We start from the raw sequence: 24,993 nt of genomic DNA, 5'->3' as shown, positions 1-24,993 counted from the left end.
CTATTATTGAAAATCGCTTTTCTTTATTCCTCTCCATGAAAGCTCAAAAGTTTGTCTACAACGCATGAAAGAAAACTCTTACATGCTTGCGGGAGTTTAAAACCTCATACATGTTTACTATGCTAGTTATTACAAGACTTACTCATGCCTAAAGTAACAGATGATCCCAATGCTTTCTCAGGGAATCATATGCCGAGGAGCAAGGAACAACTTCCAAAACATTCGTACCCTTTACTTTCTTTTCCAATACGAGACCCAAATATATCAACATATCTACAGCCTTGTCAACAGGCATCTGTACCTGCAACCATAATGTAACCATTACTAGTAGATGAGATCAAAAGAATAGTAGGAAGTTTTCGTATCTTTCGATTTGTACCTTTTCTTTGAAATTTCTGTACAAAAACTTCTCACATTCCTCTCCAAGGGATGAGCGAGTGGGAAACTGCAGTCGGAAATCATTACTGATGAGTTTTGAATAGCTTAACTTGATCCAAGCTACACTTCAGATTCCAGAACTAATGGATAATTATAAACAGAGCGATGCTTAAAATACTTCTAGATCTTAGCATATTACGGTGCTAAATCACAAACTTAGCTAATGAGGGTATGCGTATTCTCCCAATTTCGGAAAGTTTTTCTCAATTTAAGAGGGCACGCGTAATAGATAGTTAAAACATTTGGTTGTGTATAAGTAATCAGTCCCGTTAAGACTTTAGCTCTATTCTAAAGCATAGTACATAATTCAATGGAAGAAACTTCCCAAGCACCTACAATAAACATCTGCACATTCAGATTTTAGAAGATTTATTATCTATGACAGCATAATTATATAAAAAGCACTAGTGGAACTAATAAGAGGCAAAACCTGACTATTTTCTGATTTGAGCAGGATCCCGTACGCTAATATGCATTCTTTGAACTGCAAATAGGTGTTAGTTAGAACAGAAGTCAAGTAGACATGCGTTTCAATACTGAAATACAAGTTTTTGCAGTCGAAGAACAATACGTGATCGTGAATATTACAAGCATATAAAATACAATAAGCGGCTTACTTGCTGCTGTTCTGAAGCGTCTAGAAGGAAATAAACTGAGCCAAACCCACTAGCCAAAGTTTTTTCATATAGCGTCCTGTTGACGAGTAGCTGTAGATAATGAGGGATTTTTATATAAGTAGACAAAGGAGAGCTTGAACAGATAACATTAGACAATTCTTTTCCTTGAATATTTTTAATCAACAAAGGAAAACATAGGTCTCGTACCTCATATCTATCCCATGTCTGTTTGTATCCAAGAGCTACCCGTGTCACAAATATAATGAGGGCACTCACAGCAATGACATCTAGAATTATAGCGGACCTGAGAAGGAATTTACACGAGTCAAGAACTTTCCAACAATATCATGTATAATAAGGGAGAGAAAAGAAAGGCCGAGAATGCTGGAGAATAATGAAAATGGTAGATAAATACATGGTCCAACAAATTTTGGCCTCAGGCATATACATTGATAAGGAAAACATGTTCATGTACGGGCCATTTTGCATAATATTGATCCCATTTGACAATCACATGGGCTTTGAGGACCATCGTTGGCTGTAGATGAAGTATGTAAACCAACAAGTTTTAACCAATAAAAATATTTGAGTACAAATTAATGAATTCACAAGGAAAGGAAATATACCATACAAAAAGGTCTCCACATTTTGCTTAAAATTGTTGCCTCAAAAGCTTCTTAATAGTGCCAGTTATAGCCATTTAGATGCATATTGTCAAATTTCGGATGTGGTGCGGTCACAGAAATGATTGTGACAAGACTTTTGTGGTCAAATAAAATGATTTTGCGGTTGTCTCGAACTATATTTTGATCGCAGTAAGCAAAAAACCTTTACTATACGGTTGTGATATGGTGATGCGGGTCTTGTTTTGCATTAGAGCGGCTGTGGCAAAATCAAATGCTTAGTATTCAACATCTATTGTCTAGGTGGCTAATAATTATCCCAAAAGTCATCAATGGTGTAGATAGAAAGATAATAAATCAAGTATTTCAGGGGGGTGGGAGTAGGGATGGAATTGTGGTAATGTCACAATATCAGCGGGTTCGTGGAGTCGGGAATCGGGTTAATATGGGGGATCCAATGAGTTAAGAATTGTGGCTATGGAGGAAATGAGGGAGGGAATGTGTGATGGAGGTGGTGAAGTTAGATAGTATGGAATGCTGGATCCCCCGACACATCTTCACTAGTCACCTCGATAGTATGAGAAACCCATACATAGAAATTTCTTAGCAAGGTTTCCAACAGTAACAAACTAACAATTTTAACGGAAAGCAAAAGTTCAACTTGATGTGGGACCTTTGGATCAGAAGTATAATCAGGAGCTTATTTTCAGTCACTATAAAGCAAAATCCAACAATATTAGCGGGCAACTTGCCCAAACATCTAGTTAGGAAGTCTTTCACAAGTCTTAAGCTTCTATATCACGAATATAGAAAAGCTTACTCAGCTAGAAATGTATAATTGAAAATGGAATAGTGTACTTTGGTGTTTGCTATGGAAATGAAAACCTCTTATTTACGTTTGGTTGCTAATGATGTTTGCTATGAAATATCAATCGGAAACAACCTCTTTATTATTACAAGCTAATGTTATGTATATCCGACCCCCTAAAGCATGCATTGGTGGGAGTCACTTGATGTTGTTGGGTAATGGAATGTGTTGAAACATGTACATTAATCTTTGAGGATGAGGAATTAAGTACTTATTTCCTATTAAACTTAAAACTAGACCTGGGAAAATTTGATCCGACCCGAAAATGAACCCGGGACCCGACCCGACAAAACCCGAACCCGACCGACCCGAAAGCGACTTAATCCGAAACATGACCGACCCGATAATTACCCGACCGAAAATGACCCGACCGGAAACCGACCCGTTTTGACAGATTTAATATCAATTTTTAGAGTAATTTCAATGTTAGAATTCATTTCAAATAAAATTTTAGTTTTCAAAGTATCTCAATATATTGAGTATATCACTTGAACCCTAAAACTCATCAATAGATCTCAAAAAACACGTATTTAACGTCTTTTTAGCCATCGTAATTATTTTTCTTTAAAAACAGGACGTTATAATCATCTTAATTGAATACATGTATCTTGTTAAATCAGTCAAATAAGTTTTTAATTCTTCTACATTTCAGTAAGCAAATCAATATAATTTATACGAACGTTTCGCACGTTTGAATGAGCTTTTTAAAAAACGAATGTCGCTACCCTAAATTATAAAACGCGTATCTTATAAGACGAAATAAGTACTTAGTTAGTTGTATATCTTTCCAACATGAAAATTGTGAAGATAATTTTAACGTCATTTTTATCTAAGGTTACAATTATAATAAACAAAATAACTTTTATAAAGCGCGTATCTTACAAGTCTTTCAAAATAAGTATTAATTCCCCTATTTTTCTTGCACTTAAATGAACCTGACATACCAACTATTTTTTGAAAATCGTACATGTAATTTCTCTAATGATTTTTTTAGACATTTTAATGATTTTTTTTTTATGTTGAATTAGTCGATTGGATATTCTAATGTTTTATGGTAACCCGTTGGGTCAATCCGAACCTACCCGAAACCCAGAGTGATCCGACCTGAAACTGACCTGATCCGAAACTAACCCGACCCGAAAATGACCCGACCGAAATTGATCCGACCCAAAACCCGACCGATCGACCGTTTTCCCAGGTCTACTTAAAACCCAGCATACGTGTGGATATTAAAGATTTTTCTTTTGTAGGACAACTTATGAAAGAGGTAGCATAACCAGTGTCACATGATTCGCTAATCGCATTAAATGCGATTCGTGAATAGAAAATGGCGAACTATGGTCGGTTTTAGGCTATTTTTGAACAATTTTGACCAAATCGCAAATCTAAAAGGCAAACGAACTAGCGAATTATGTTTCACTAAGCATAACTTAAAATACATACGGAGAAGATACGACATCCTCAAATTTGTAATTGATAACGTAAGCCAGAAGCCCTACAATCGTAGCAACATCCAAGCGCACCTACAAATGAAGTCAAGCATCAGGTTCCCAATGTATGCCAAAAGAACTTGTATTGAAATATAGACAACCTTTCATTAAACAAAACAGTTGCATTTTCATGCAATGGAAACAAAAACATCGTACATTAGTAAGCACATGGAATAGATTTCACCAAATGTATGTACTTTAAACAAGGGGAGCCCTGTAGTAGACTCTAGTCCCACAATAGTTATTAGTGTACAAATAACACAAGGCATGCAGAGTTGGTATGTTGATACAATTCACTACCTAATTTTCCAGTGTACAGATTCACTTGTTTTGGATCCTAGTTCACATCGAGAGACACGGTTGTTGGGCGTTTATCGAATGTTGAGCATATACTAATTTTCATCAAACAAATCCAACAAGTGGCATATAACACCACCGAAATAAAAAGAAAATTTCAACATCTGCTACCTTTATTAGGGGAGTATTATAGAATCTTTCATAAATAATCCTTTTAGCTGGTCAACACCAAAAAAGAAGAAATAAGTTCTCATGTAGTATATCAGTATATGCATCAAGTGAAAATAAGATAGTGTGACATCATATAGGCTATAGTTTCAGCAGGGGAAAAAATAAATTAACTGAACATATATATCTAAAGAATCAAACCAAGTTAAAAAAAAAGTTGCAAAGTTCTTACTGTGTCTAGTATGCGGAATGATAGTTTTTTGTGAGGAAAAATGACCTGCACAATATCTAATTATTAAACAGAACAAATGAGGAAAAAATGACCCGTCCTAGTTGCCAAATATTTTTCAAGAAATGGAGATAAATACTGAAGGCAATCAATTTGAGATAGATCAACTGCCCTCACAATAGTTAAAATTATTAAACTGAATATGTGTAGTATGTAATCATGTATTTTGAAGACAAGATTTCATTTTTAAAGTCAATTGCTAGTAAAATTACCGGCAAATCTGGCACAGGAATCTTCTCATATATTTTCAATTGCAACGAAGGGATCTTGGTTTTGCCCGTTAATTTCATATCTTCAGTCTCCTCAGTGTACAGCAAAATCAATTCCTGAAATGCTGGTTCCTAGGATGACAGCCACCAGAATAAAAGTAAGCAGTTAGTAATTGATTTATAGCTCCTCTCAGAGCTTATAAAAGTAAGCTGTATAATCTACGCAGAACAAGAAGAGAACTATTTTACGATGTTAGAGTATATAACATATCCTGGGGTCTCAACCAAAAGCTTAAGCTGATGGTTGAGGTCCCAAGATATGTTACGGGACCATTGAACAAAGTAATGCCTTGGAAACTTTTAATTAAAAGTATTCATTTGGATCATTGGGTTAATTTCGGTGTTTCGGGTCGGTTTGAAATCGGATTTTGTGTCCATATTGTCTTTAACACAATTGTAAATCATTTTTGAAGTCGAGTTAAATCGGGTTCAGTTACAAGGTTGGGTACATTTCGGGTCATCGGGTCTGTTTTGAACACCTCTACTTTTAATAATCAATAACATTGAAGAGTAGATGAGAACCTGTATGATTGATTTGGAGAAAATAATAGATAACCCAACTTTCAACGTTCTCCATAAACTGTTTCCACAATATTTTCTTGTAGCGGGTCTCCAAATGTCATTAAGTGTAATTCTAGATAATAGAAGTGGCCTGAATGAAAAAAAATTCGATTAATGGCGTTGCAATAAATGCATAAAGAATCAAAACAATGCTTTCTATATCACAAATTTCTTTCACAAACAAGCACAAGTTAAAAGGGAAACATCATTTTAGACAGACCTTAGGTGAGGCTCAGTAGCAACATTATCCTCAGAATCAAACTCACAAGAAAATTCTTGTGTTGGCGGTAGAACTCCAATCCAAGCGAGGAACTTCCTTAGTAATCTACTTCTAGGTCCTAATGATGATAAGAACCCTTCGTAACGACTCACAGCCTCTTGTGCAGCCAGCCAAATAGGCAAGTCCTCATCCAAATCCTGGTCAAATTTAGTTATATCATCTGAAGTTCTGTTCTTGGGAGAATATAGCTGTTGGAATTGAGATATCTCCTGAAACCAGAGCTGTGTTCTCTTGATCCAAAGTTGAACACCTTCATTCTCTCTGGTTCGTTCAATGGCCTGCAAATGGTAATACCATAAACAGAGAGCAGGAATGAAAGACGGGGATGGGGATGGAAGAAAACACAACAATAAAAGTCACATAAAAGTTAGTTTCCTTAGGTCCTTTAGAAACACTTGTCACCTTTAGTGTCACATGATTCAGTAGTCTACTAGCGAATCACAAATCGAAAAAGCAAATTGTGGTCGGTGTTGGATTAAATTTAGAATTTAGAACATTTTGAGCGAACTGAAAATTCAAAAGTGAATTAGCTAGTGAATATGTTTCACTGGTCCCCTTTAAATTAATTTGTTGGACTAACTTGCCTACACAGTGGGGTATGTATAGACATTAGAAAATATCAAGAAAAAAAAATTATCATTCCGTAAAGAACTTGTCAACATGTGCAGAAGCTTAAATAAAATTCTATTGCGGAGAATCGAATCTTGTCTCAGTTGAAGAGCAAATACCACTTTCCAGAAAAGGTCTTTGTTTCAATTATCACTTAACTCTCCCCCTTTCCTCAGCTTACCCATCCAATAAAAAAAATAAAGATTCTCACTTAGCCCTCCCCCTTCCCTCAGCCTACCCATGCAATAAAAAAATAGAGTTCTTTTGTGGCTTTTCCTTTTATAGCCAGGCTTACCATTCAACAAATTTGTAATGAAGAACAACATTAAGGAGCAAGTATATACCAAAATGAAGTACCTCTTTAATCCAGAGTCCAACAGTCAGCAGTGGTTTTGATATGAGGTCAAAAGATTTTTGGAGGACCTTCGATTGTAGATAATCAAGCTTTTCAACAATGAGCAACCCCTTCTGCTTCTCAGTATTATAGCCTCTCCTGGACATATCATAGTTATATTGAAAGATTAAATCATTCAGAATTACAAAAAAAGAGCAAAACAACACTTCATTCAGATACAATGAGATATATCCTGCATACTCATATCCGGTTCTAGCGCTTGAAGTCAGTCTACTTTGGCAATTAGATTCAAAATTGTCAGCTAGAACTAGTTATGATCGCAACATATTCTATTAATCTCTCATAATTCTAGAAATTGTCACTCCTAACTTGGACAGTATAACACCCTTCCATTTGAAGGCATCATAGGTGCTGGCTTTAGGGTAGGATTCGAAATTTGATGCAACAAGTCAAGTGCAATAGGCAAAATTATCTAGAGGCGAATCATGAATGTGTCTATGTTGAGCCATTGAGGTGGATGATGGTTTATACGATAAGAGTTAATAAACAGAATGCTCAAAGTACAAATTGATAACTACACCCAGTACTACTAATCAGATTAAAACACTAAAACCGGAATCAATAAAAGGACTTGATAGGACTGGTATCCAGCAGTAAAAATACAGACACAGAACTGATTACTGACAGTAATTTGATGACAACTTGGATAAACATTGTGGCCGTTTCGGCATCAACATGGTGCTTGGCAACTGTTGCTGAGTACCAACCAGCATATGAATTAAGTCCAACAGTTACATTATAGTCCTTTTGTGACCGTTAATTAGGCCATTTGGGATGAATTGAAAGACACTAAGGGGCCGCTTGTATTGAGAGCAAATATTTAAAGGGGTGAAAAAGTCAAGTTAATGTAAGAAAGGTATTTAAAGATGCAAATAAAGTTATTGAAATAATTGCGACAGAGGTAGAATAAGAGTAAAATAAAAAAGATGAATAGAAAAAGAGGTTGATGTCCCTCATTTGGAGATAAAGAATTCCCCCACCCTCCTCAAAGGTAAATTTATACCAAAAATAAGAGAACTAATTGCTATTTTCTCCATTTTTCATTACCTTTTAATTAATTCTTCCACCTCTTTAACAATCAAATTCCTTTAATCATCTATCTAACTATCTTTGTTTTCCTAGTTTGACTTTTATTTATCCCTATAAATATTTGCCCTCAATCCAAGCGACCCATAAAGCTAACGTATTTAGGCCATTTGAGGTGACTTAAGAAAAATTAAAGCTAACTTCAAAAAGAGAGACATGAAAGCTTCATAGAAGTAGATAAGTGTCAGTCCAAATCTTCAGTTTCAAATTTCCGAATTATGGGCGTGCGCTCTTATAGTTGTATCCCTGTATTTTCTATGAATATTACTTATTAACTCGGGCCGAGCAGGACCTTGCAAAATAAAAAAGGGTTGAAATCCGGCCCGACCCATTTTATAATTTACTTTGATAATGACAATACAATTTTTTTGTATTTTTATTTATTTTTCAATTTTTAAATAACTTTTTTGCTTATGATGAATATAACCCAGAAACTTTTTTCAGTATGTTGCACCACCAAGCACCTGCAGAAGCATTAGCATCCCTTCAAATCCACCATTTTTGATCAAATTACCAAGCTTTTATTCAAGAACTACATTATGATTATATATACTAAGTTTGCATCCAGTACTTAAAATTACTTACGTACCTAGTCAAATACGCAAGTATTATCATCCAAGTCGAACTCTTCCTCGTCACTGATCTCATTACATAATTTGGCATCAAACTCCAAATCAAAAGGATTATCAAATTCATCACGACGCCAATCTTGCACACATATCAAAGCTTGCACTGTTTTGGGTTTTAGAGAGCTACGGATAGGCGAGATGATCTTTCCACCAATACTAAAAGCCGATTCCGAAGCTACAGTACTAACTGGAATTGTAAGCAAATCTCTAGCTAATAATGCAAGGTCCGGATACTTTGTAATACTTTGTTGCCAATACCCCAAAACATCCAACTCAATATGATGTCCGAGTGGGGCCTCGGCCAAATAAGACTCAAGTTGTGATAGTTTCGATTGTGTGCTTGAAATTCTAGGAGTGTAGCTATCAAAATCACCAAGTAATTCATCAGGAGATAATCCAGAATTTGGAGGGGGAGAAGCAACAACAATCGGGGATGTTGAAAATTGAAGCTTGTATTCATCAAACAAAGACTTCAAAGTAGCCAACACATTAGCAACAAGTTCCAAACCCCTATTCTCTCCAAAATGATTCACTAAACAATACTCCACAAATTTGAATTTGAATCTAGGATCTAATATAGTCGCACAAGATAGGTAAATATTATACTCTGACCAATATTTATCAAACACCCCAGACATATTCACCGCCATAGTCCTCAAAGCTACATGTTGTCCCTCACGTGCTATTGATAAGTGACAATGATTAACCAAGCACCTTTAAAATACAAATTTGCAGTTGGAGTTTTAACAGCCGAAAACATGCACATCAAATCATAAAAAAGCCTTAAAAATTTATGAATCACAATCAAATCTTCCCGCTCATTGTCTGAAGGCACAAAAGAGGCGTATGCACTCCTTGATCCCAATATTACAAAAACTTCTTTGAAGTACAACACATCATCAATCATCTTATAAATCGAATTCCAACGAATTTTCATGTCTAGATTAATTTTTCTTTTATCATCTAAGTGAAAATTTCTTTGTGCTGGCTCATAGAACTCCTTACTCTTGCTAGTAGATTTCAAAATCATTTTCAACAAACTCCTAATTTTCTCTAAGATGTTTTAAATTGATTTTAAACCAGTCTGAACAATCAAATTAACAATGTGTGCACAACATCTAATATGCAAGAATTCACCATTACATACCAACATCCCTCTTGAATAACGCAAATTTTAAAACGATTCATCATTGAATCGTTATATGTGGCATTATCAACACTCACACTTAGAATTTTACTATTTATATTCCATTGACATAAAAACATCAAAATCTCCTCGGAAATGCTTTCTGCTGTGTATGGAGGAGATAATGATCTAAACCTCAAAATTCTCTTATGCAACTTCCAATTATGGTCAAAAAAATGTGTTGTAATACAAATATAATTTTTCCAAGAGTGCTTTGACTTCCAATTATCAGTTGTCAAACATATACAACCAGCCAGACTTTTCAAAAGGGCTTTAAGTCTTTCCCTCTCCTCAAAATACAACGAAAAAAGATCTCTGGTAAGAGAGGTTCTGCTAAAAGCCTGAAACAGAGGGTTAGCCTTGCGCATCATTCTCCTAAATCCATTTTCTTCCACCGTGGTAAATGGATGACCTCCCTCAACAAACAACAAAATTTCTTTCTTCAAATCATTCATATCAAAAACAAATGCATCAGCACCCTCATTATCAAAACCCATCTCACCAAGTGGCCCATGAGGTCTTTTAGGACAAGAATCCAAAAGATGACGTTTGAGGTGAGATGTCCCCTTTTTAGTACCAGCAACTAACAAAAATTTACAATGATGACAACGAGCTTTTACCTCACCATGTTCATTTCTGATTTGTTTAAACTCACTCCAAACTTTAGAAGTCTTTTTCTTTTTGCAAAGTGGACGAGTGTATTCAGTATATCCATCCTCCCTAGCCACCTCTATAAGTTCCTCTTCAAACTCAGACTTAGACTCATGCCTAGACGACTCAGGCCTAGACAACTCAGGTCTAGATGAATAGGTGTCTTTACTTTCCATATTATGCTCTGTATACATATTGAAAAGGGGTAATTAAAAATTTCTAATTTCCACATAAAATTTTCCAAAATTATTCATCAAACGATTTTAGGGCATAATTACCGAACAAGCCAGCAAATCTTATAGTAAAAATATTCAACAAGTATTTGGTTTTTGGAAAGAATTTGTATTATATTGTAAAAATATTTAATTAAATTATTACCTAAAGCATTTTACACAATCTTAATGGCGGGGGAGTGAGACAAATGCTTTACACAATTTCTAATTACCACATAAAATTTTCCAAAATTATAGTAATATTAGTATAATTTAGGTTATTATATATGGCTTGGATTGATACTTTTAAAACTGAAATTTCAATTCGGAAGTGATTTGACACAACAAAAAACATAAATAGAAATAATTTAGCAATAAATTTCAATAAGTAACAGAAATAAAACCTAAGAATTAAAGACAAACTGTAATCAAACGAGATCACCTCCCGTGACTGTCTGATCATCAATTTTGGACTTCCGAGACAAAGAGAGAGAGGATGAGAAATTACCGAACTTATGTAGGGATTATCACTAGTTGAATCTTAAATCGCAAATGAGTGAAGAATTATTGTTCAATTTGTAGGGATTTGGATTAAGGTTTTAATTTGGGAAGATTTTAGGGTTTTAATTTGGGGAAAAAAAAAGGGTTTTAATCGCAAATCTTGATGCAAAGGAAATGAGTGAAGAATAGTTTCTGAATTCTGATGCAAAGGAAAAAAAGGGAGATTTTCAAAGCCCATTTTAAATTTACAAAGGCCCGTTTTCAACCCATTTTTAAGCCCTCTTACAACCCGCTCCATTTTAATAATAATAGAGCTCGTTTTCGGCCCGGACCTTATAAATCTCTCCTAAAGACGGGCCGGATAAGGGCTCAAAATAGGGGCCCAGCCCATTGAACACCTCTATTCATGACTCATGATCAGAAATAATTCAATCCTGGATTTCAAAGGACAAAATCAGATGTCTCATTAGCTAGCGCACAACTTCATATTCCCTGCAATACATCAATTTATTCAAAAGGCCGTCTAGATTCAATCCTTCAAAACATCACATAGGTGAGGCTCCTTATTTTACAACTTCCTTATCCTCGAACCTATGGAGCTTTCTTGGATCATTAAGACATAGACTCATCGAGGGTTGATGATAATATTATTGGGAGGGGGGATTTCCTACAGCAAAAGACTCTTATAAGTGAAGAAGCACACAGGATCTACAGAGAAATTACCTGAATATAATGGCATTTGACTGCGAAGCCCTCTTCCAATCTACATATATTGGCAAAGTGAGAAGATAATCACTGTTTAGTGCAGATGTAAGCATCAAATCTCTCACTGAAAGTTCTTCAAATTGTGCATTCTGAAGTAACTTCATGAAAGAGCGCTGGAAACGGGCTGCTGCAGCAACTTCAAAAGTACTGCACAGTAAGTTCATATTGCCTGATGGATAGCATTAATAGCATAACAAGATAACAAACCAACAACTGAAAGCACAAATGATAGCCATAGTGGATATGAAAATGTATTCTGATTTCTGGTTTAACACCAAGTTTTGGGTTTTTTTCTTTTCTGTGTTATGTTCATTCAATTGTAATGGTGTTCATTTATACAAGGGTTCAAAGAAACTGCTTGAAGTAATTGCTTCTGGTAACTGATATAATACTTGCCTATACTAATAACTGTAATACATGTAACTGCTATACACAATCTAACACTCCCCCTCAAGTTGGGTCGTAGGGTCACAAACACCCAACTTGCATAGAACCTCTTCAAAGAACTGAGTTCCAACTGCCTTTGTAAGAATGTCTGCTAGTTGATCCTTGGACTTAACATGCGGAAGCTTGATTACTTGGGCTTCTAATTTCTCCTTTATGAAATGCCTGTCAACTTCTACATGTTTGGTGCGATCATGTTGAACTGGATTTTCTGAAATGTTGATAGCCGCTTGATTATCACAGTATAGCTCGCAACTCCTTTTAGGAGGGAACCCCAGTTCAGTTAGTAACTTTCTCAGCCACAGGACTTCTGTGATTCCCTTTGCTACACCCCTGAACTCAGCCTCTGCACTAGACATGGCCACCACCTTTTGTTTCTTGCTCCTCCAGGTGACTAGATTTCCTCCCACCAGAGTAAAGTAGCCTGAAGTTGACATTCTATCATATCTATCACCTGCCCAGTCTGCATCTGTATATGCCACAAGATTAAGATGACTGTTCTTCTGATATAAAATTCCCTTTCCAGGGCATCCCTTGAGGTACCGGAGAATTCGATGAACTGCGTCCATATGTTGAACCTGTGGTCTATGCATGAATCGGCTGACTACTCCTACTGCATATGCAATATCAGGCCTTGTGTGAGCTAAGTAGATTAGTTTTCCTACCATGCGTTGATACTGCATCCGATCAGCTAATTTCCCTCTTTCAATCATCTGTAGTCCATGGTTCTTCATCATTGGTGTCTCGATGGGCTTGCAGTCCAGCATCCCTATTTCAGTTAACAGGTCTAAAACATACTTCCTTTGGGATATGAAAATTCCTTTGTTTGATCTAAGAACTTCAATCCCTAGAAAGTACTTCAGTCTATCCAGGTCTTTCATCTCAAATTCTTGAAATAGTTTTCCCTTCAGATTTGCAATTTCGTCTCTATCATCCCCGGTAATGATCATGTCATCGACATAAATTATCAGGCATGTTGTTCTGCCTCCTCTTCGTTTAAGAAATAAGGTGTGATCTGAATTGCTTTGCCTGTAACCAAATTTCTTCATTGCAAAGGTAAATCTTCCAAACCATGCTCTAGGGGATTGTTTCAACCCATACAAAGCCTTTCTTAATCTGCACCCCTCATTCTCTGAGAACCCTGATGTAAACCCTGGTAGGGCTTCCATGTACACTTCCTCCTGTAGCTCTCCATGCAGAAATGCATTTTTCACATCAAATTGATGAAGGGGCCAGTCTAAGTTTGCTGCAATGCTGAACAGAACTCGAATTGTATCAAGCTTAGCAACTGGAGAAAAGGTTTCTGAGTAATCAACTCCATATGTCTGAGTGTACCCTTTCGCCACCAGTCGAGCCTTGTACCTTTCAATCGTGCCATCTGACTTGTACTTGATCGTGAATACCCAACTACATCCGACGACTTTCTTTTTATTCGGTATGATGCATTTTTCCCATGTGTCATTCTTATTAAGAGCGTTAATCTCTTCCTCCATCGCCTTTCTCCAATGTGTAGACATTAGGGCTTCTTCGACTGTGGTTGGGCTCTTGGTTGTATCTTAAGTTACCTTAAATGCTAAGGCACTCTGTGACAAATTTCCTGATCCGGACGACTTCTCAATAGGATATCTCGAACGTTGTGCTTCATACTCAGGATCATATCTTCTTGGAGGAACCCCTCGAGTGGAGCAAGGAGGTAACATATATGATGTATCATAACCCCTTGTTTCAACTGTATCTGTGGCAACTTCCTCAGTCAGAGTATCAACAAACACATTATCACTGTTAGTGTTGCCTGTGTCAATTTCCTCGGTTAAAGTATCAACTATCACATTATCACTGTTAGTCCTTGCTGAAACAACTTTATCAAGAGCTGTATGACTTACCTGATGATCAGACAGGATTGGTAGTGGTAAAGGAGTGGACAGAACCTCTTGGTGAGGTGACTCTGTAGCATTGTCAACTTGATCTTTTGGGTCAAGGTTGGGCAACCACGGACTAACTAACCAACTGAGATCGTCGTCGTCATGATACTTCTCCCCCTGACGGCGAAGATGGGGATAGTAGTACCCATTCTCGATGAACTCGCAATCCATCGTGGTATAGACTTTTCTAGTCGAGGGATCATAGCACCGATAACCCTTTTGATTGCGACCATATCCAATAAGAACACATTTCATTGCTCTTGGTTCAAATTTGTTTCGTACCCTTGTTGGACAATGAACGAAAACCGTGCACCCAAATATGCGAGGAGGTAGAAAATATGTGTAGAGGGTATAGGGAAATGGGTTTGGAGAGTGGCTAGGGGTGTGTGGTATTGGAGACTCTTTGTGGGAAGTCTATTGGTAAGGTAATTGGCAGTAGCGACGGCTTCCGGCCAAAAATGTGTGGGAACACGAGAGTCAAGCATAATAGCACGGGTCATCTCAAGCAGTGTGCGATTTTTCCGTTCTGCCACTCCGTTTTGTTGGGGTGTGTTAGGACAAGATGTTTGATGTATGAGGCCTTTTTGTTTAAAGAATAGGTCCATGTTAGAATTGATATATTCTCTACCATTGTCAGTTCGGAGCATGCGGGGTTGGGTTTGAAATCGGGTACAAATCATATTATAGAACTCAACAAACACACGAAAGACTTCAGATTTCTGTCTTAGGAAATAAATCCAACTCATGCGGGTACAATCATTAATAAATGTAACAAAGTACGAAAAACCATGTAGTCCTACAACTGGAGCAGGGCCCCACACATCAGAATGAACAACCATAAAGGGCACATCAACTTTATTCAAGCTATTAGAATACGAGTATTTGTGACTCTTTGCAAGAATACATGTTTCACACTTAAACTCAGGTTTTAACCCTACAAAATTAGGAAAAAGTTTTTCTAGGTACCCTACAGAAGGATGTCCCAGACGTCGATGCCATAGCTGCCTTTCCTCTGGCCCGCGAACAAGTGTCGTTTTGCCTTTTTGAGTCTCCTCGTCCAAGTAATACAATCCATCTCTCTCAATACCGCGCCCAATAATTTTTCCTGTCTGAGCATCCTGCACAATACAACAGCCGGGTTTCATGAGGACCGTACAATCAAGATCTCTCGTAAGTTGACTCACTGACAATAATTTATGTGACAGGTCAGGTACAAATAAACAATTTTTTAAAGTGAGGTTTTTTGTGAAAGAAATAGTTCCGGCTCCGCTCACTTTAATCTCTTCCCCATTTGCGGTTTTAATGATGTCTTTCTTAGGTTTGTCATGAGTCAAAAAATCATTCGGGTCAAATGACATTGTATCTGTGGCCCCACAATCAAAAATCCAACCTTTCTCACAAAAAAATGACATATTAAAAGAGGAAGAAAAATTGTGGGATTTGGGTTGTGAGGAAGAAGAGGCACGTGGTCCCCTTCCCTTTATAAAGGGCTGAGAAACCCCATTTTCACATCCCCCTCCCCTTAACCCTAATCTTTCCTCTTCTTGTTCTGTTTGTGCGCCGTTTCTGATTGAAAGGAGGTATCTTCCTCCTCCTTCGATACTTGTACTGTTCATGGCCGCCCCTTGTTTTTCTTTTTCCTCCATTGATGGGGGTTCATCATTGCTCCATCCCACTGCTACTCTACCGGTCCGGTTGTGATCGGAAAAATGGGTCAGTTTCTTTTCCCCTTTTTTCTTTGTATCCGGCCACCACTCAGGGTAGCCAACAAGTTTGAAGCACTCGTTTCTCGTGTGCCTTGTACCTCCACAGTAGGTACATTTGAGGTGAGACTTGTCATCTTCCCGCCGGTAAGTCCTTCATTTGGCCGTAAAAACTCCACCGGAGCCCGGTGATTCTAGATCTGATGAGGGCTCCGTTTTCATGATTCCACGCCTCAATACCTCTCTCCTGATACTTGCATATGCTTCCTCCACTGTTGGGAGTGGATCTAACAGTAAGAGGTCTCGCCTATCTTTATCAAATGTTTGATGAATTCTTGCTAAAAACTGGTACAATCGATTTTTTTGAATTAGTTGATTATAAACGATGATATCACCTGGATCTTTCATTGGGTTTGATTGCCTCCTGTCGATTTCTTTCCATATCATGAGTAGCTTGCTGTAATATGTCTCAATTGTGTCTGTTCCTTGCTAGATTTTGTTGGCCTTAACTGTTAAATCGAATATTTGCAGATCGTCTCTCCCACTGCTGTATAGCGTCTCAATCCCTTGCCACAACGCTTTGCCTGTTGGGAAATCGAGATACTGATTCACCAGGTCTGAGTCAATATTCTCCAAAATCCATGAGATAACAATCAAGTCACTTCTGGTCCATTGGTTGTACGCTGGGTCGATTTTGGATGGTGGGTCGTCGATGATGTGATTGAGACGACCTCGTCCACTAATGGCTAAGTGCATCAGCCTGGACCATTTTGTGTAATTCTGGTTTGTTAGCTTCTCTGATATTGAGAGGGTGTTGGTGTTTTCGGTGGGTAATTTGTTGGTGTTTAACTGGTTGATCAGTTGCAACAACTGCCCCATCGTGACCGGTTGGTCTGGTGTTATGGCAGTTCTTGGTTCTTCTTCCATTTTGGATTTTAAGGTAAGTTAGTCGGTATATGATGAAGCTGCAAAAACGATTCAGAATCGTTCTGGCTCTGATACCATAATTTCTGGTTTAACACCAAGTTTTGGGTTTTTTTCTTTTTTGTGTTATGTTCATTCAATTGTAATGGTGTTCATTTATACAAGGGTTCAAAGAAACTGCTTGAAGTAACTGCTTCTAATAAGCAACTGCTTCTGGTAACTGCTATAATACTTGCCTATACTAATAACTATAATACATGTAACTGCTATACACAATCTAACATATTCTATTATTAATATCAATTAAATTAAGCAATTTTGGATATTTGCTAATATACCTGGAGCTCTTATCATCATCCTTCTTTGCATCAGCCATTGAAGAACCAAAAAACTGCATTAAATCCAACCCATTTAAGAAAGACAATGGGTTCTCCTCTAACTTTTCAGTGTTACCTTCATAACTCTTCATACTCCCATTCCCTCGATCATCAACAAACTCAATGCTCTCCGCAAGATCATCACCTCTTTTGCTTTCAAGCCTAAAAGTATCCAAATCCTCCTCATCTCTTACAGGCTGAGTGGAAAAATAGTCCGCCCGCATTTCCTCCAAGATGTTTTTATGTTCAGCGTGAAGAATTGAGTCCAAACACCTATAAATAAGACGAGTAAAAGTTATCAGAAATTGATTGGCTAGGAAATCAACTTTGATAATCAGTTGGTGACCCTAAAATACCAACTAGAGAAATATCTCTGATGCCATGTCAAAAGACCAACTCATCAAAAAGCTTAAGCTTAAGGTTGAGGACTCAAGATTTGTAATATACAGATACTCTATCAATTATCACCCAGAAAAGAGCTTCTGATCTAATAGAACACAATATACTTGTCAAATTATATACTCCCACTCCACACCCGATTCATGATTATTGTTTGATTGTTCCAAACCTCATAATCAAAACTTCAACATGATTGCATCATCACAGCTGATTTAGTGGTAGGTTTATGACGATCGGAAGATCAGCTAAATTATTTTCATTAGTGATGAAAACCCTCCATTCCTCGAGCTCAATTCCTAGTAAAGAACTACACCATGCTCACACCGCATTACTGCATCTAACCCCAAAGTATCTATGGTTACACACTATGAACGTGTGCCCAACTAATACTAATCAAAACCAAAGGTCTATAAATAACCCCTTCATTTCATTTGGCAAGTTAAATTACTTCTCAAAGTCACATTCTCTCTTACTTGATTGACTAATAATCTAAAAATAATTAATTAGCTAACAATCATAGAGTTCCCTTAACCAAATTGATAAAACGAAGCTCAAGCATTTACTTGTCCATGTTCAACCGATTCCTAGCCTTTCATAGATGAAGGAGTACAAATCATCATTGTTACCTAATTCATGTAAACTGCAAATGATGATGGTATTCAGAATTAACTTACAGTAAATATAACAAGAAAATACAATGCCATTGTATCTGGTAAAACTAGTCCACCCCAATTACATCTCTTATCAATTTGTTCTCATTACCTTTCATTTCTACCTTGAAGAAATATTAACTACTCAATCCCATTAAGTAACAAACATTGTTCAAAAATACGGTTTTGGTGTCGCGATAACAGCCGCAAAAGGAATTTCACGGCCAATACAGATGATTCCGCAATCATGTAGCCTATATTTCGTTCCGGTCGTAATACGGTGATGCGGCCTTGTTGGTAACAAAATGAAAATTACCAAGAAAAACATAAAATTATAGCAAAGAAAATGAATTCAAATGCTTGGCAAATTTCCCACAAAATACATGCAAATCCATCACCTATTCATCTTGTAGAAGCATTGTTATTGTAACTATCAGTAATAAATCTATTACATCTTTCTCAATAAACATACATACCATACAAAATTCATAACCAAAGGAACAATCAAAACAACCAAAAGATTATATTTTTATCTACACCATAGCGAATTCCATTAAAATAATTCTAATAAAAAGACAAATTAAGAACACTTACGAGGAGAGGAGAAGAAAGTGGGAGATAATAGAATCATCACCATCATGATTAGAGGAATGATGCTGAGAACGAAGAAAAGAGATGAGAGCATCTTGAAGTTGGGTTTTAGAAACTGGTATATATTTCTGCCTTGAAACTTGAATTTGGGATATTTTCTTTTCAATATCACTATCATTCTTCATCTTTTTCTTCTGGGTTTTGGGGCTGAAATCAGGAGGAGGATTGGAAACAGTATTAGAAGATTCTTGTGATGAGAGTTTTGATTCAGCAGCAGAAGAAGCAGGGGAGAAAGAACAGGAAAAGGTAGAAGAAAAAGATGATGGGAAATGGGATTGAGAAGTTGGGATAAACATGGACTGAAATGGGGAAGTGGGTAATGGAGAGAAAGCTAACATCTTTTTCATCAATGGCGGATTGAAGGAAGAATTAAGAAGATGAAGAGTGGGTTTCAGTCTTTAGAGTTTCATCTGTATTTCTATCTCGTTTCTTTTGAGCAGGAAACGGTTGGCCTCTCGTTATGATCTCAATGTGAAAGTACAAGTGTGCATACCAAGTAGACCCGGGAAAAAGGTCGGTCGGTCGGGTTTTGGGTTGGATCAATTTCGGTCGGGTCATTTTCGGATCGGGTCAGTTTCAGGTCGGATCACTCCGGGTTTCGGGTCGGTTCAGATTGATCCAACGGGTTACCATAAAATATCAGAATATCCAATCGACTAATTCAACATAAAAAAAAATCATTAAAATGTCTAAAATGCATCATACTACAAAAAAAAATATCCAAATGAATCAATTTAAAAGTATAAATAAGAACATGTTAAATAGCAAATTGTTCAAACACTTCATCTTCATTTAGATTTTCTTCTTCGCCTTCATCTTCTTCTTCATCTTCATCTTCTTCATCTTCATCTTCATCTTCATCTTCATCTTCTAAATCTTTGTTAGCTTCTTCATTACACATTGGTGGAAGATCAACCTCTAATCCATTTTCAAGTGGATCTATCAACATAAAACAAATTCATAAAATAAACTATAGTTTTAGTTTAATGAATTGAAGATCATATTATTTGCATTCAAAACTCAAATAATTGATAAATTTACCTTCTTTTACTTTATAACCAAATAGCCAACTACGACTAGTAATTAGTATCCGATTGAAGAGAAGCTCTATACTTAGTAAGCACTCTACCTCCTAAGCTAAAAGCTGACTCGGATGCAACAGTAGTAATTGGAATGGCTAATAAATCCCTTGCCATACCACAACCTGTGCATGTCGAGTTTCATTTGTTTTCCACCATTGCAATACATCTAGTTCAAGATGATGATCAAGCCTAGACTCCTCAAGATAAATATCTAATTGCGACAAATTTGCACTAGTCCCTCCAGCAAAAGATGAAAATCCCTATTAAAGTACTAGTAATTAGAAGGTTAAAATAATAACAATACAATTATAAAAAACTTCAAAAAAAAAAAATACTTACAGGAAGATCATCATCCACGACATGACTACTAGCTTCACGGTCATAGGGAGTATCATTCCTTACATACTCCGCAAATAAATCATAGAGTTTGTCTTTGACTTGGTTGGCTTTCCAGGACCCATTTTGAGGATCCAAGTGTTCAAAACAATATTTGATCAATTGAAATTTATAACGAGGATCCATCATGGCAGCAAAAGAAAGAACAACACTATAATTTTCCCAATATTTATCAAATTTATTTTTCATATTCTTTGTCATATCTTTTAAAAACTCATCTTCACTATCAGCATATTGTATCAACAAACATTCAAAGTACAAGTTGGCAGTTGGATAATTTCTCCCCGAAAACTGTTTTGTTATATCATCAAAAGGTTTTAAAAGTGCAACAATTTTTTTAACCTTTGACCAATCATCATGTGTAGGAATATTAGGAAGGTCTTTGTCAATTCTTTTCAGGTTTTCATAACAAGGACAATAAATCAATGCCCTTTCAAGCATCCTATAGGTAGAATTCCATCTTATAGGACAATCCAACCACAACCTTTTAGAAATACTAACACCAATACCAATTGCACACTCCCTCAACTTTGCTTTTCGTACTTCAGAACCATTTATATACTTAACCAAGGTCTTTATTGTTTTTATTTCATCTCCAATGACCTTCAAACCATCTTGAACAATTAAGTTCAAAATATGAGCACCACAACGAACATGAAAATAATCACCATAAGCAAGCAATGGATTATACACACTTAGACTATGAGCAAGCAATTTTTGCATATTATCATTGTACTTAGCATTGTCTAATGTGATAGAGAACACCTTTTGTTGAAGCTTCCATTCTTTTATAATTGCAATTAACCTCTCATGTATCATGTTGGCATTATGAGGAGGGGGGACATGACAAAAGGCAATAATCTTATTGTGTAACATGACAAAAGGCAATAATCTTATCCTTTAACCCTTCCCAAAAATAAAATCATCAAAAAAAAAAAAGAAATTGGCAACGATGAGAACTTGGCAACGATGGAAGGAGAACTTGAGAACTTGAGGAAGAGATGAGAACTTCTACTTTACCCAAAGCATCTTAATTGACTCAAATAATTATCAATTTGGCTTCTACTTTACCCAAAGCTACTGAAAATCAAGAACAGCATCAAGAACTTACTTAACTTGTACTACAGTCTACAAATCAATCAATCAACCAAGATCGCCAATAACATAACCAATAATAAGAATTTAACCAACACAGAACACCAATTTCGCAGAGAAGTAAACCCAGATCAAATTGCACGAAACCCAGCAAAATTCGGAGAGAAGTAAACACAGAACAGCAAAGTTTTTTAACAGAGAATTAACAAGAATTTAACAAGAAGTAAACCCAGCAAAGTTTTTTATCAAATTGCATCACAAATCAGAATTAACAAGAATCAACAACAACAACAAAGAATCAACAATGGCGGAACAACAACAAATCAGAACTTACATTCGACAATGGCGGCAGCAAAATCGAGCGTGAGAACTTGAGGAAGATGAATGGCGGCAGCAAAATCGAGCGTGAGAACTTGAGGAAGATGAATGGCGGCAGCAGCAGCATGCTAGTAGAGAAGTAGGGTTTGTTTGGTTTTTTTAACAGAGAAGAAGATGAAATGAGACAGAGAATGAGAGAAGTAAAGATGAAATGAAATTGACCAACGTAGGTTTTTTTAACAAGCATCAACCCGTCGGGTCAGACCCGACCCGGACCCGACCGACCCGTTTTTTTACGGGTTCTTCGGGTTCGGTCATTTTTCGGGTTCGGGTCAAAATTTCCGGGTTTCAACCCAATTTTTTCGGGCGGGTTTCGGATCAATTTTCGGGTCGGATCAATTTTTCCCAGGTCTAATACCAAGTGACCATTTTGGGAAATTTTGAAATGATTAAGTGAATTTATCAATAAAATGAACCAATTAGTATAATTTTCAACTTAATTTCAAAAATAAGCGTTAAAATTTTAAATTTGTGGTTAGGGGCTGAGTCAAAAAAAGACAAAATAGATGTTCACAGTTACTAACTGCGAACAACTGTTTGACTTCTTTTGATTTGTTCGCAGTGAGTAACTGTGAACAACATGCTCCACAAATACGCAGATCAGCTTTCTTCCTTTTTTTCTTTTGACCTATAGCTATTATGACTTTTTTTACCTGTTCAAAGTTAGTAACTGCGAGTAGCCCCAAACCTTAGGTTTGGGGATTTCACGTGTACTTTTGAAAATAAGTTAAAACTTATCTTATTTGGTTCATTTTGTTTATAATTTGTCTTATACATTTCAAATTTTCCCATTTTGGTAGTAGAGCTGTTCATGGTGGCTTGGGCGGATAAAATTTACGTGTGGGCTTAAACATTCAAAAGCCCACCCGCATTTACGTGCATATTTTTTTGTCACTATTCGCTCATTTTTAAAGTGGGTGGGACCCCTGAGTAGGCGGGTATTTATTATATAAAAATTTAAAATATAATACAAATTATAAAGTTAAGTTTTAAAAACAATTAAAATACAATATATTGTTCAAAATACTCCAAATATATAAAAAGTCTTAAAATACTCAAATTACATAATAAAAAAATAAGTTGGATGATCCAACAAAAACATTGCATCATCAATTTATCTTACTACAGAGTACGAAGGCCAGACATATACCTCCTCCAATCATAATAAGTTTAAAAATATTATTAAAATGGGTATGGATACGAATTACTAAAGTTGGGTATGTAGTACTACTAAACAGTAGACTAGTGACTACTAGTTTCATAATCAATAGAATTAATTATTTAATAATTAACATATTAAACTAAGTGGGCGGGCGGGTATACCCGCGGGTATTTTTTGGTGTCGCTACCCGTCCATTTATCTTGGCGGGCGGGTATTACCCATCCAAATTTAAATTTTTTTTGAAAAACATTGTCCAACCCCTACCGTTTTTTAAATGAGTCGGTCGAACCTGGCGGGCTAGCGGGTAGCCAGCTCATGAACAACTCCATTTGCTAGGCTCTACAAGAAGCAACTTGAGCTTTGGCTTGAAAAACAAGTATAAGTCACTCTTTGTACTCATCTGTCCTTATTCAATTGCATCAAAGAGAAAGTGAGTAAGTTTTTAAAAAGTGCTAATAAATGAAGAGAGAGAATAAATTGTGTGGATGAAATTAAAAGAAAGTTAAAATGTATGGATGATATTAAAAGAAAATGGTGGACCATTGTCCAAAATAAAAATGATGCAAGTTAAATAGGACGGACCAATTTAAAAAGTAATGCAAATTCAATGAGACGAAGGGAGTATTGGTTTTGAAACATATACCACGATATTCAAAGTCGACAACAATGACTAATCATCCTCTCATTACGGGAGTATTTATAAAGAGATAAATGATTAGCTATAAACATGCTCTATATTTATAAATAACAATCAAATGCTTAATTTTATAATTAAGGAACAAGATGAGCTATCAGCATCCTATATCTTTTTAGGTAGATTATGTTATCTTTGCTCCTTTTGATCAATACTTACATTACAATATTTGAAATTAGCAAATATTTTAAGAAATTGACTTTTAATTATCCTATAATGGTGGATATTAGTAGAATTATTACAACTATTAGCTATAAAATTTCAAAATCCTCATAACTTGAGAGTTTGAGATTGAATACAATCAAAATTCTTGCGTATTTCGAACTTTATAATCATTCATGAATTTTGAAACTTTCATCGTGAGTAAAGAGTAATGTAAATGATTTATTGTGTGAAACAAACAAATAATTCATGACTTGTTTGGTAGGTGGTATTAGATGGTGGTAACGGGAATGAAAGTTAGTGTTATTATGGTTGAAAAATCTCTTGCTACCTAGATGGTCATGCTTATCCAACTTCAATCATCTCATTTCTTCATAAATTTCATTCCAATGCATTACCATTGAGAGAGGTTGTATTAGCTGGTAATGAAAATTTGTATAAAAAAACTTTTTGATGATCAAAGTTTCATTGTCATGGAAATGACATAGAACTTTTAATGAAATTTAACACTATAAATCATTTCCATTACCACCATTTAGCACCACTAAACAAACGAGCCGTCAATGTAATAATTTATTGGGAAATTTCATGTGGCAATCTTAAATTATCGGCTTTTCCACGTGGTAGGCAAACTTTTTTTTAATCCACGTGGTGACCTTAAGCTTTCAACTTTTACACATAGTTGACAAAAGAAAAGTGTTTTTGTTAACTTTACGCTACTGTTTCTAGAACATAATGATTTTCTTTTCAAGAAATAGACGTTGCAATCTCACTAGTTGACCGCATATTTCGTAATTCGGCCGAAATGAGTATTTAATTAACAAAAAATTTAACATTTTGTCTACCACGTGGAAAATTTAGAAGTTCAAGGTCATCACATGGATTTGTTTAAAAAAGCCAAAAACTCAAAATCAGATCACCACGTGAAATTTTCCTAATTTATTTATTTATTTCTCATTATTACTATAGAAGACCATATTTTAACTAGAAATAAATCTCA

At 36.1% G+C, this 24,993-nt stretch overlaps 1 protein-coding gene across 5 annotated transcripts; it reads right to left on the bottom strand.

The window, feature by feature from the left end:
- Positions 1-3: 3 nt before the first annotated feature.
- On the bottom strand, positions 4-19,479 carry LOC130809780 (uncharacterized). 5 transcript variants are annotated; one of them, XM_057675578.1, is made up of 14 exons: positions 18,968-19,479; positions 17,286-17,597; positions 11,913-12,101; positions 6,867-7,002; positions 5,841-6,178; positions 5,582-5,711; positions 5,003-5,131; positions 4,734-4,778; positions 3,990-4,069; positions 1,263-1,359; positions 1,056-1,145; positions 869-922; positions 380-445; positions 4-301 (listed from the first exon to the last, which is right to left on the bottom strand). In XM_057675578.1, the coding sequence occupies exons 1-14, from the start codon at positions 19,369-19,371 to the stop codon at positions 149-151; spliced, it is 2,223 nt and encodes a 740-aa protein (XP_057531561.1). In that variant the 5' UTR covers positions 19,372-19,479; the 3' UTR covers positions 4-148. The 5 variants fall into 5 exon arrangements, 4 of the variants coding, with proteins under 4 accessions (XP_057531561.1, XP_057531562.1, XP_057531563.1 ...); XM_057675579.1 differs by lacking the exon at positions 4,734-4,778; XM_057675580.1 differs by lacking the exon at positions 11,913-12,101.
- Positions 19,480-24,993: the final 5,514 nt, after the last annotated feature.

This window comes from Amaranthus tricolor, chromosome 4 (genome assembly GCF_026212465.1).
Source record: "Amaranthus tricolor cultivar Red isolate AtriRed21 chromosome 4, ASM2621246v1, whole genome shotgun sequence".
NCBI classification, from domain to species: domain Eukaryota; kingdom Viridiplantae; phylum Streptophyta; class Magnoliopsida; order Caryophyllales; family Amaranthaceae; genus Amaranthus; species Amaranthus tricolor.
This window is presented reverse-complemented; position numbering and strand designations above follow the sequence as displayed.